Below are 12,284 nucleotides of genomic sequence, written 5' to 3' on the forward strand. Positions count from 1 at the left end.
ACACATTCCATCTTTTCAACCATGTTTTTAAAATGTTTAGGGTAGAAATATTTTTAGGATTCCTCTCCTGAGCCATAAATAAAAGCAGAGTAAAGCCAGGCTCCTATTCACTACTTCCTTTATGCCATCTTCCCTTCCTTGCCATAGCATCACCTGGACACTCCTGCTGAGTTGCTGGTTTGTTACAACCCCAAATTCTTTACAGACTCATTGCTTCCGGTGTTTTCTCCATTCAGTTTTCCCCATTGTTGCATCCTTCATTTCTTCCTCCAGCATATGTAGATCTGTATTTGGCTGCCTGGGACCATATTTTCTTTCAGTGGAACCAGTACTTTAAAAAATATTTATTCCTTTTAGTCAGTTTTATTTTTCATTAGTCCCAAATCACTGATGGAAATGTTGAGTAGTACAAGACTGAAGAGCCCCTCATTCTGATGCCAGGCCTTTGCTGATTACTTTCTTATGCATGTTTGTTAGCCAATTCTTAATCCAGTTAAAACATGCTTTATTGATATTGTGTAGTGCTATATTTTTAATTAGAATATTGAATGATACTAAGTCAAAAGGCACACAAAAGTTGAAGTGTATTATACCTACATCGTTACCTTTGGCAACCTAACTTGAAATCTCATCAAAGAACAGAAGTAGATGTGTTTGACAAGGCTTATTTTGCACAGAACTATGTTGACTAGCATTAATTATATTCCTATCTTTTAATAATTTATTAATTGAATCTCTTTTCAGTTTTCCTATTATTCCTCCCAGGACTGATGTTAGGCTAAGCAGTCTGGGAGTACAGGTATCACCTGCTTGCCCTTAGTAGAATACCAATACAAGATGTAGCACTGCTACTTACTGGAATATAATTGACATTGTTCATGCCTCCTTTAGGTCCCTTAAACATGCCCTCTTTCTTACTTTTGGCATGCTAGGTATTCTTCTACTAATGGAACAAAAATCTCATCAGCAAATGTGGAAGTAAAATAGTTTATGCAAATAAACTACTGAAGGCCTAGCTATGCCATTGTGCAATGTATTAGAAATGAAAGTAAAATTAGTGTGAATGTGAGAAAAGATGTTACACAAATCTACCGCAGTTTTACAACATGATGATGTGTGCTTAAATTAGAAAGAGCAATTGAAGAAGTTTGAATATGCATCTGTAATTCTGAAAGGCTATCAATATTCTTGTTCTCGGAACTGGCTTGTCAGTGAGATATAAAATAGAAATAGGTACAGTCAGTTATATGTGCGTTGGGATTTTTATGGATTACAAAATCCATCTCAAAATGTTCATTCTATTCTAGCTTTGTTCTGGTGGAATTATAATATTTGAATTTGGGCTGGCTGCTTCTGGGTCTCTGCATGCTTGATGTTTCTGGTTCTGAATAGGCTTTAATTTCACCATGATTAGAAAAACCAGATAATAGACAAAAGCACTGCCTGAGAGGGAGTGGATAATCTATCTACTGCTGAACTTTATGCTGTCCTTCACTCCTCAAATAATCTGAAATAATTAACATTTAAAGTACATGGCCACAGCCGCTGCAAGAGAATGCCTGGGAGGAGAACCAGCACTTCATCTGCACAAATTCATCACCTTGTTATACCTTGCACATACAATAGTCAAAAGAGCCTGTATAAATTCAGGAGCAGCCGGTAGGAAGGGTCAGGTCACTGACTATACCGAGAGCTATAGCAGATGTGCCAGTAGGACAACACTAAGTCCTGGGCTGTGTCTGAGGATTGTCTGAGTCAGGATCTGGGTTGTCAGGTGGTCACTGGGTGCCTATTTCTGTTAGGGATTCCCAGAAATCAGGTGTGTCAATGAGCAAGCTCATCCATTTCACAAAAAAAAATAGGAAGGCAGAGAGACATTTAAATAGAAAATGGTCTGCTGAGAGCTAGAAGATATGCTTTATCAGACCACACTGCTTAATTCGTGTCAGAGATGAGAACCCAGATTCCACAGAGCTGCCAGCTTCTTTTATGCTCTACCCTGAAAACCATCTCAGGGTCTTCCTTTAAAGCTGTTCTGCTTTAAACAAATGATTAAATATTCATTGACCCAGACAGAAGGAAAAAAAGAAGGTACCCCTATATTCAGACTGTTGTGGCAATAAAGGGTGTGTCAGCAGCATCATTACAGGTCCTTGCTCCAAAGAAGCTTTAATGGTTTTATATATGGGAGGATTCCTAGAATGGAGAGATTCATATACCCTCACTTTAAAATTTCACATAGTCTCTGATAAAATGTTCTCATAGTTTATAGGAACTCCTTAAAAGATGAGGAATTAGAAAATTAGTCTCCCAACACTGCTGGAGGATACCACACTGGGATTATTGGGCAAAATAAGGGTGCTTCTACTCTGAAAAAACTTGTTTTTTTTCAATTTTCTGTGGAAGGACCTTATTTAGTGGATCTAAGACATGCATATGGTCAAGGTCTCTAAGCAGCTAAGTGCATGCTGCTCTGTGCTGTTTTTCTTCTGAGATCACTTATGTGTAGGAGTAATCTTCCAGTTATTTTGCTTTTTGTGTTTATTTCACTGAACCCCTAACCCGATACCATTATTTTTCCCAGACTTAATAATGATTATCCAGAGTTTCAATATTGAGACTACCAATTCCAATTTCCCTGGCTATTTCTAGATATCTTTTGCTTTCTCAGATGTTCAGGGTCTTGTTCAGTCAAGTTTTGAAAATCTCCAAGGATGGAGATTTCAGAACCTCTCTGGGCAACCTGTGCCAGTGCTTAGCCACTCTTTTTACATCATTAAAAAGAATCTCAAAATCAAGTTAATGTTTAATGTTTGTAATTACAGCAATAGTTATTTAAAAGAGTTTATTGAATCTAAAATGTTCAGAAAACCTAAACTGAGCTTAATAATACTGATATAAGATAATAAAAGTCATCCAGCATCCCAGTGGAGAATAAACTGATCATAGTTGGTATTTGACACTTGACTACCAGGTTTCATAAAATTACTAAGAAGTTTTGAGTTTCTGTTCTTATTTCACACGTTACATGGGCAGTTTTAACTGTCATTTCTAATTTTTGAGTGCTTGATTTTGCGATCTTAGTATTCCTTTGGCATAGTGTGACTTTTTTTCCTCGTTTATTATACACTAAGAGTATGATTATAAAAATAAGAGGCCAGCTCTGCTTTCTCTTTGCCCAGTGGCTTGACTTTCAACAGTGCTTTACTTCTTGTTATTAGCATTGACTTCTAAGACTTATTTAGATATATAAAGATGATCAGGGATTGCAACTTCAGGTACTTTTTGAAAATCAGGACATAAATCCCTTTTTAACCCCAACGGTTCTGCTTTATAATGACTGCAACTGGCACAGTAAAGGGGATGGAGACATTTGCAAAACCATAGCAGCAGATCCCATCTGAGAATCTTTAAATTCTTTTCCTGTTTGTGGAAGTTCAGGACAGTGCTGACAGGATTTAAGCCCTGAGAGAATATCATACAAAATAAACACTCCCAATAAACTTGATTTTTTACTTAGTCAGCAGTTAGCTGATTGTCTAACACAGATCCTCCCCCCACCCCGGTGGGATGGTGCTGTGGCGGTTCACGAGGAAATGGGGCTGCACAGAGGTTTCAGTCTGCCACTAGCAGTCTGGGGTCCAGAGAAAGCAAAAAGCAAGCCATTGACTTTTTAGCAATCTTCTCGTGGCAGAACTCACTTCCTTATTAAAATTCCTTAATAAAACCAAACTTTAAAACAAGGTAGTGTAGACTTCAGACACTGCAAACTTCTTATGTTTCCCATTTTATTTGAATATATTTGATATTCTGGATTTCATGCTTCAGGTAGGCCTGTAGAATTTCTAAGAAGACAACAATTTATTGCTTATTACGGAGCAATCATCAGCTTAATTTAAGAGAAAAAGGTAGCTGGACTGAAATGCAGTAGATGCATTTGTAGCCTATGCATTGAGCCCGCTCCCATTTGTGCCATGCGAAGAAGCTGTGCCCTCAAAGCTGTTGATTGCAGCGCTCTGCGATGCTGGAAAGATCTTCATCAGTTTAGGCAGTGCAAGGGTCTGGGTAGTGGTCACTTTGCGTGGATTCATTCAGTGACCCTAGAGTCCAGCACAAGCACGAAGTGTCCGTGAGTGCTTCTGAAACAGCAGCAGCAAACAAGGGTGCACAGAAAACCCCTGCTCTGGCCATACAACGGGACATATTTTCTTTCCCTCAGCACAGTGCATTTCACCCAGGATCGATACTCTTGTTAAACTGGCATGCAGCAGATTTTGTGTTTGGATTCTAATTTAAGAAACAGCTTGAGTGACTTACATTCAATATGATCTTAAGTCTTACTGAAGCTGCAGGAGTGAACAGATGCATAATAATCTGAATAATTTGGAATGGTTTTACATGTATCCTTACACATGAGAAATCACAGCTTAAATTAAGAGTACATTATACACTTTCTAAAACTAGCACAAAGATCTCGGTTAAGACAAGTAATATCATGATTTAAGTACACAGACTTAAATACACATGTCGTTTTTAAAACCTTACATGGTATGCATGCCTTCCTAACATAAAACAGGGGAAAATCTAAACAGCGTATTTAAGATTTTATATCAATATTTTAATGGAATATTACTTAATAGCTTTAAGGCTTACATCAAAATAATTAATATTATATTCATTACTACATGGCTTAATCTTTTTTATATGACTAGAAAATTAGTTTAAAGAAACATAATTAAAATAATTCTAGACATGCCACCATAATATGATTAAAAATAAAGTAGGTACTGCAATATTGTACAAAAATATAGCTAATTTAAATGCAAACCCCTTTTACGGGCTATTTATCTCCGCTTATGTATGTTAGGGGAATTAAAAAGAAGTTTGTTTAAATGACTGAATTTTTTTTTTTTTTTTTTGAGAAAAAAGGGCTGCAAAGCAAGTCTTGCTATTACTTAACAAATATTAATCATGCTTACTCAGAGGCCACTTGAGAAAAATTTATTACAAGAAATTTGTGACCAGTCATGCCATAGGAAGAGAAGAAAGCCACAGGGCTGAAATGACAGTAAGGTTTGTGTATGCAGTGCTCCTCTGGTAGTTAAATTGCAGGAATGTGACATTGATCTGAAATGGGAGCTGTTTGAAGCAGCAACTGTCAATCTCTGTAATCAAAGGATGGCCCAAAGTCTTACTCAATTAAGCATTTTGGCATGACCACTCCGCTTATAAAGTCCTACCAACTCAAAAAGTGATCTGTCTTCAAGGGGTGCTTCAAGAAGACTGTGCAGTTTGAGGATAGTAAACAGTCATCCAGGACTGTCGCTTGGACTCTTTATTTTGTTGTTTGGGGGTTTTTTGCAAAAGTGCAGCAATGCCTCATTTAACCGACTGTACTTATTACAAGGTGAGCCAAATGTGGAGTTAGGTATGAGTGAGTGCCTGCTGCTGTTCATATTACTTGAAGTTGGTGGGATTATGTTTTTCTTGATACATTTATTTACACTTTCAAGTACAAAAAAGTAAATAGACTGTGATATTAATTTTAGAGTACATATATGCTTGTAGATTTGATGGTAATGATTTCAACAGACATCATTCTTAAATGAGAAGAGAAAAATGTGTGGCATATTTCTGGTCTTTTCTCAGGATCATGTTTATCTTTTCTAATTCTATTTTTCTTTGATAATTGTTCAGAAGGTTTATTCAGCTGGGTTAGGGGAAAATAGTACACAAATAAGAAAAGTGTAAGAGCGCAAAAATGAAAAAAAAAGATTTAACATTAATTATAGTCCAATCCCAGTGTTATTAAAGCTGAATCTATTGTTTTGAAGGTGTTTTAAGTGAACCTATGGGCAAATACTGGTACCAGTAACTTGAAACTTTAGTAATTATTTCCATTCCTTCCCAGGTACAAACACACTTGGAAAATCAGTCTAGATACCACATACAGCAAAGCCAGAGGCACCAGGTGAAGCAGTACCTGACCCTCGATACCAAGCTGTCCAGCCAGACGCTCTCCCTGTCCCACTCCCACACAATCCAGCCTGCGGGAGTGGCCTCCGTTTTGCGAAACGGACACATGCCTCCTGTCAGCGACATTGGCACACCAGAAAGCCCCGTTACCAAGCTGCTGGCCCTTGGAGGCGAACACGAAAATGCGGTAAGGCAGGGCTGGTGAAAGGGAATGGGGAAATGCGCTTTGCATACTTCTACAAATGCGTTACATGACCCAACTTGCATCGGTAGCGGGCAAGAGACGACGTTCTTTACTTTCACGGGGCCTTCGGCTGCAGCGCTTGCTCCCTGAATCCTTTTGCATTACGTGGGTGATTCCCTTGAATGCCTGTGAATAGCTTATTGCATGATCAGGCTTCTAAATTAGTGTCAGTTAAAATGTACCGTTGCATCTTTTTATCTATGCGTCATATATTGCTGTACGTTTTTGAATATGTACTTTGCAATGCAAAACTTTTTTTTTCCAGATGAGAGTTATTTCTGTCTAAAAGTATTATCCTAGCTGCATAACAAAGTTAAATACTGATTACCTTAAAGATGTAACTGAAAGAATCGCTCATTCATTTTTCAGTTAGCTGATATATTTATATATGAGTTATCTTGGGTAAATTGGCACAGATATGCTAACTTTAGTGCCTCCATCGATTTTAATAGAGGTGCAGGTATTATACAATGTCAGATTCTCAGCCAGTGTGAGATGTAGATCATTATGGCCTTTAATACTTCAATAGATTTCAAAAGAGACTGCTTATTAGATAAAAGGAGAGTTCCTACAGAAATGCGAAATGGAGATGCTGTATCGTGTCTTGGGCTTTAACAGAACAGAAGAATCTTACAAACACATTGTGACCCATTTGAGCGTTTGGATGTTATGCAGCTAAGTGTGAGGGAACTGAAAAAAATAAACCCGACACTTCTTGGAGAGCTCATCTGGGGCTCCTCCATTCCTTCTGCATCGACAACTGACATTTTATGTCAGGTTTATGGATTACTGGAGCCGCTAGACTGCAAAGATTATTTTAGATGGCCTTTCTGGTCACCTCTGTGCTGGCAAGTGCAGTGTACTGGAACTGTTCTCAGGGTACTTTGGGTACCTGACCAGAAACAAATCGGTGCCCACTCTTGTACCACTCTCTGTCCTGGAGAGCACCATGGCTGCTTGTAAACCACGGTCCTGAGCTGTGCCAGGGGATGGCCGGGAGAGTGATAGCTGGCACTGGCCAAATCCTTGCAGGCATCATTCCCATGATTTGAATAATCCCATCCCAGAGCCTCAGGGAGATGACTGGTAACGTGTAATTTCCTCGTGTGGGTGTGCCCTGTGGATCAGTGTAATTACTTTGTATTAGTAAATAATACAGAGCCAACACACAGGTTGGTGCAGTGAACTGTAGTCATTCATACTGTCTAAGTGCTGGCATTTCCTGGCATCCTTTTGGCCCTGACAGCACTTTCCTAGATAAGTCTGGGTACAGCTCCTGGGAAGCACGTCTGGTTTTTAGAAAGGGAGAGGAGTACACGTATGAGCTGTGCTGGGCCATGTGGCCTAAAAGTCTGTGCTGAAAGGTCCCTGGCCTGTGCGATACTTTCGTTGCATAGGTCCCTTTACATTTCCTTCAGCTACAGCCCTTCAGACAACTCCCAAGAGCTGTTTGAAAAGCCTCAGAGTGCGAGTCAACTGCTCCTGCAGATGGCAGAGTTAACAGTGGCAGGTTCATCATGGGGTCTTTCCCAAAGTTATTTTGTGAACCAAACCAGACCAAAATGATAATTGAAAACTCATACTGTACCTTGTCCAAATCTAGATATGTTTATATGTCTGCAAAATATTCACTGTTTCATCCCAAGTAATTAATTAGCTATTCCATCTGCTTCAGTAGTTTTGATTCACATTAGAACAAAAGTGGGACCAGAAGGCTGTCTGGAGAAGTAGCCAGTGTACTGCCAAACCCAACGCAAACCTCTGCCTCCTGAATCTCGAGAGCAGCGTATAACACCAAATCTTGCATGACTCACGCTCTTGCAGAACCACAGGTTCCTTTCAGCCTTCCTGCACCAATGCAACAATACACTGTGGATATGAGACATTTGATGAAGGTGACAGATCAGTTACAGTCCTGTCATCTGATCTCGGTGTTGCAATAAGGGGTTAAAAAAGGGGAATGGGCTGGTGTTTGGGAGGAAAGAAGTAACTTGCTAAACCACAAAAACTGTTTTCACAAGAAGTAAAAAATATTAATATTGTGTAAAAGTGCTTGAATTATTTGAAGTTTAAGATGTGAACTTCTGAAATTCAGTTTTATTGATGTAATAAGTGCTCAAGATAATTTCCTCTGTATTTTCAGAATAACATTTTTTCTATTATTATTTGTAATGATTGGTCTTCAAATATTATTTTATCAGATGGAAGAGGTGATTGAAGACATAATCAATATGGAATCAAGTTTTAATGATGAAGGGATAGGTTGTTCTGAAACTCCTCTACTAATGCAAAGAACTGTAAGTATTTTGCGGAATTTTGTCTTGCTGTTTATAATAGAGAATTTCATTGAGTGATTCAAGCACACCTCACATTTCAGAAGCCAAAGCAGTACTATCAGTGGATTATTCTCCTTTCTCTTCAGTTGCTTGTCTTTTTGTCAACAAATATTACAGGGAAGGGTTCCAGTATGGTGAAACACAGATGTTTTAAGTGGTCTGAATAGCTTCTGCAGTTCTAGCCCAGCACCAGCTCCGGTGCATAACCCATTGGAGGTAATTTCCATGCAGGACTATGGATTTGAGGAGTATCTAGACCCCAGAAGGCCTTTTAAAACCTTGCTTAAAGATCCTCCTACTTCATCTAAAAAAAGTAAAAGCTTCCCCATGTGACAGTTTCTAAAGTACAGTAGTTTCTCCAGTGTCTTATACTGAAGCAAGAGTGGGCTCTATTTCTTGACTTCCATATATGTTACACAATTGAAGAGGAAGGGTGGGCCTTTTCTGGACACAACAACGCATAAAGTATTATTTGTGAAAATAACATCTATCGATAACTGTAATGCAACACACTTTATAGAAGGGATGGTCTTTGTTTTCTCAACTCTGATTTATCCAGGGAACCTTTTTCCACAGATTTTGTCCTCAGGGCCTTAAAATGGGTTCTGATAAAGAGAAACTTCCCTCTGGTGAAGGCAGAAGGATTTTCACAGGCTTTGACAGTCTACAAAGTTCATTTCAGAATACAGAGTTAGGTGCTCGCTCTTAATCACCCACTGGAGGAACATCTTTTTCTGACTACAGAACATCACTGGCTACAAAAATACATTTGGAGATAAGATCTCTATGCCTCTGTGTTGCCCACTACACAGCCCAGTACTAACGGCAACTAATAGTTCCATGAATACCTGGCATTTGCATGCCAGCTACAGAACTAATACAGTCAGTCTGATTTATACATATCTCCGTACAGAACATAGCAAAGAAATGCTCCCTGGGGAGTGAATTAATATTTTGGCTCAAATTAACATGAGGCAGGGGAGGATCCTTTCAGGTGTGGTACCGTGGGATGGCGATGAGAGGCATGAATTCTGGGTTTTGGATTAGACTCACACTCCCTCAACACCTTTTAAAACTGGATGATGTTAATCTATGCTAATTCCAGACTCATTAGCCTTTATCTTCAGCCATGAAGGACATATCTCTCTAAAATGTATTGAATACACTATTCTTGACAAGCAAGGAAATATGCAGTGACTTTTAGGCCTAGCTGGTATCTTACTTGCAAAGATTTGAGATTCCTGCAATGCCTGTGGGCCAGGTAATGCTATTTAGGTTTTTGTTTGTGCTGGAAATCACCGGGCTGCTAGATAAGCCAGGGAATAGCGTGTATTTCCAAATCTCTCTGTGCAGTATTATGGCAAAATGAAGCCTGCCTTCAACAAGGCATGCAAACTGCGCCAGTATGGAAGCAACCAAGCAGTGTCTTCGCCTCTTCTGTCTTCTCTTTGGCAATGTGTAGTCCAAAAATATATGCAAGAAATGGGCAGATGGAGGTGGTTTCAGGCATTTAGCTGGTGACTCAGGGTTTTATGGCATCTTTCAGGCAACATCCTAAACCTGCCTGCAAAATTTTGGTCATAAGCTGTTCAATAAAGACAGAGAGGTAGTAGAAAATATCTTCTTTAGATCCAATTTTTCATCATCATGTTAAACGTAATGACATTTTGTTTATCTGAGTTAAAAATGTATATATTGCAACAGTGTTGGACTAGGAGACATGATAAGGAATGAGAGAACATCTAATTTCCCCTGAGAACAGGAACTGGGGTTGTGCTGTACTTAAGCAGAGTTTCATAGTACTTGTTATGTACTTCTGCACAAGGTGCCTGGCTATTGTGCCTGCCATCAACACAGAGTAAGTGAGATCACAAGTGAGGCTGAGTTGCCCACGTGCCTGGCTGATTCGGTGTTTGCTCCCTCCTTACACTTCTGCAATGTAATGCTTATATATTTTTAGGGTTGCATCCTAGATTTTTCCCTTCTTGGCATTGTCTTGAATTTGTGCTAACTGTGCAAAGTAATCTCTCTAAAATTCTGAAAAAATGTGAGTCTCCTGGTTTTATGAATATGGTATAAGGCTTGGGGGTATTTCAGCAAAATCTGTTCTTCAACAAGCCAAATTCAAGAAGCCATTTTCTTTTCTCATTTTTCTCAATAGATAGTGGCTGAGATTAGAGACTGCAGTGCTGCCTCTTGTGTGTTGCAGTGAATTAATGTTTGCTTTAGTTAGATGCACCCATGTACCATTTTAATGGCACATTAAATGAGGACATTGAATTCTATGAGACCACTCATGTGAATAATTGCTCAGAGGCTCATTGTCTGACCCTGAATTAATGAATTACAGTCATGTATTAGTAGAATCAGAGAAGTGAAAACAAGAACAACCCTCCATCTCTCATTAAAATTATTAAAGCTTCTGAAGAGTGGATTGTCTGACTTTTATTGTGTTTGGCCCCAAATTCATAATTTTATAAAACTCTGGTTTTAGGTGGCAACTTAAGAATTGCTCAAAGTAGGGAATTCTCTGGCTGTGTTTCTATTGCTCTTAACAGTACCCTAATGGCAGAAACTTACTTTTTATAATTATTTTTTAGAAGTTGAGTTAAAATGTAAGACTAGGTCCTCCCTATATGCAACAGGTTTTGATTCTTCTGAAAGTATTTGTAAACTCAGTTATATCTTTGTCCAGAAAACATAGCTGAAATCAAATAATAACTATTCTGATAAACTATCACTTGATGAAAATGTTTGTTCACCAAGGAGAAGGTAGGATTTAATAAGAAAAACTTGAAGATGATACCAATTTAAAGTCAGTTTTCCTTGTCATAATAATTTAGTCTTATGAAACTCTTTATTAACAGACTGCGACATGTTTATCTATATTGTAAGAAATCCACTTCTCTGAGTATCGTACTAGAAGTGATAGGTTTCCTCCTGATCTTATAGGAATCATTTAAAAAATGAAACAAAGAGTATTTGAGTGAGTATGAGATAAACAATGTTATGTATGTCAGATGTAGTGACAGACATTTGAAAATTAAACATTTTTCATTTTTGTCAGACTTTCATTCTTATTCAAAATCCTCACAGTTTATTCAACATTCTGTAGAGAATTTAAAGTTTATTAACTTCCAAACGCTCAGAACATAGGAAATGTAGATGTGTAGGTCTGTTAATGTGAAGCATATAAGACACCATCATCAAAATTTTAGGGCAAGTTCTAAAAAGCTATGGTCTACATTCCTTTTAATATCTGAAAAAGGGAAGTTTAAGAAACATGCTGTATCAAGGGAGATGTGGAGAGTATTAGTCACAGTGAAGAGAGCCAGGAAAGAGCAGAGTTAAAAAATAGGATGTCTGTGCTTGTCAGGGTTGGATTTGACAGTGTGTGACCTAGTGAACCTCTACTTGTTACTAAATATTGTTTTATTTTGCTATTGTATGTATACAGCCCTGAGACTCGCCAGAAAACCCAGTAATTTAGCAAGCACAACAGTGATTTCTGTGAAAACATTTGGCATTTTACCAGTACTTTCATTCAGAAAGAACTGCTGTAGCCAGATAATCACTGTACAGCTACAGGGATAATGTCCTCTACTTGACATGCAGTCCACTAAAACTTACATCGAAAACATTAGAAGATTGACTGGTTTGGAATGAGAATAAAATGAGAGGATATTAATGTTCTGCAAGGGCACAGGCTTTTCTTGCACTATGCTGGG

General features: G+C 38.4%; 1 protein-coding gene across 3 annotated transcripts in view; it reads left to right on the plus strand.

Annotated features, from left to right (window-relative positions):
• The window catches only part of TFEC (transcription factor EC), a 71,474-nt gene that overhangs the window by 25,313 nt on the left and 33,877 nt on the right, over positions 1–12,284 (plus strand). For all 3 annotated transcript variants that reach the window (XM_054813001.1, XM_054813002.1, XM_054813003.1), the window contains exons 2-3: positions 5,912–6,163; positions 8,422–8,517. In XM_054813001.1, the coding sequence (XP_054668976.1) occupies positions 6,083–6,163; positions 8,422–8,517 (177 nt within the window). In that variant the 5' untranslated portion in view covers positions 5,912–6,082. The remainder of the gene's footprint in view (positions 1–5,911; positions 6,164–8,421; positions 8,518–12,284) is intronic.

This window comes from Grus americana, chromosome 1 (assembly GCF_028858705.1).
Source record: "Grus americana isolate bGruAme1 chromosome 1, bGruAme1.mat, whole genome shotgun sequence".
NCBI classification, from domain to species: Eukaryota; Metazoa; Chordata; class Aves; order Gruiformes; family Gruidae; genus Grus; species Grus americana.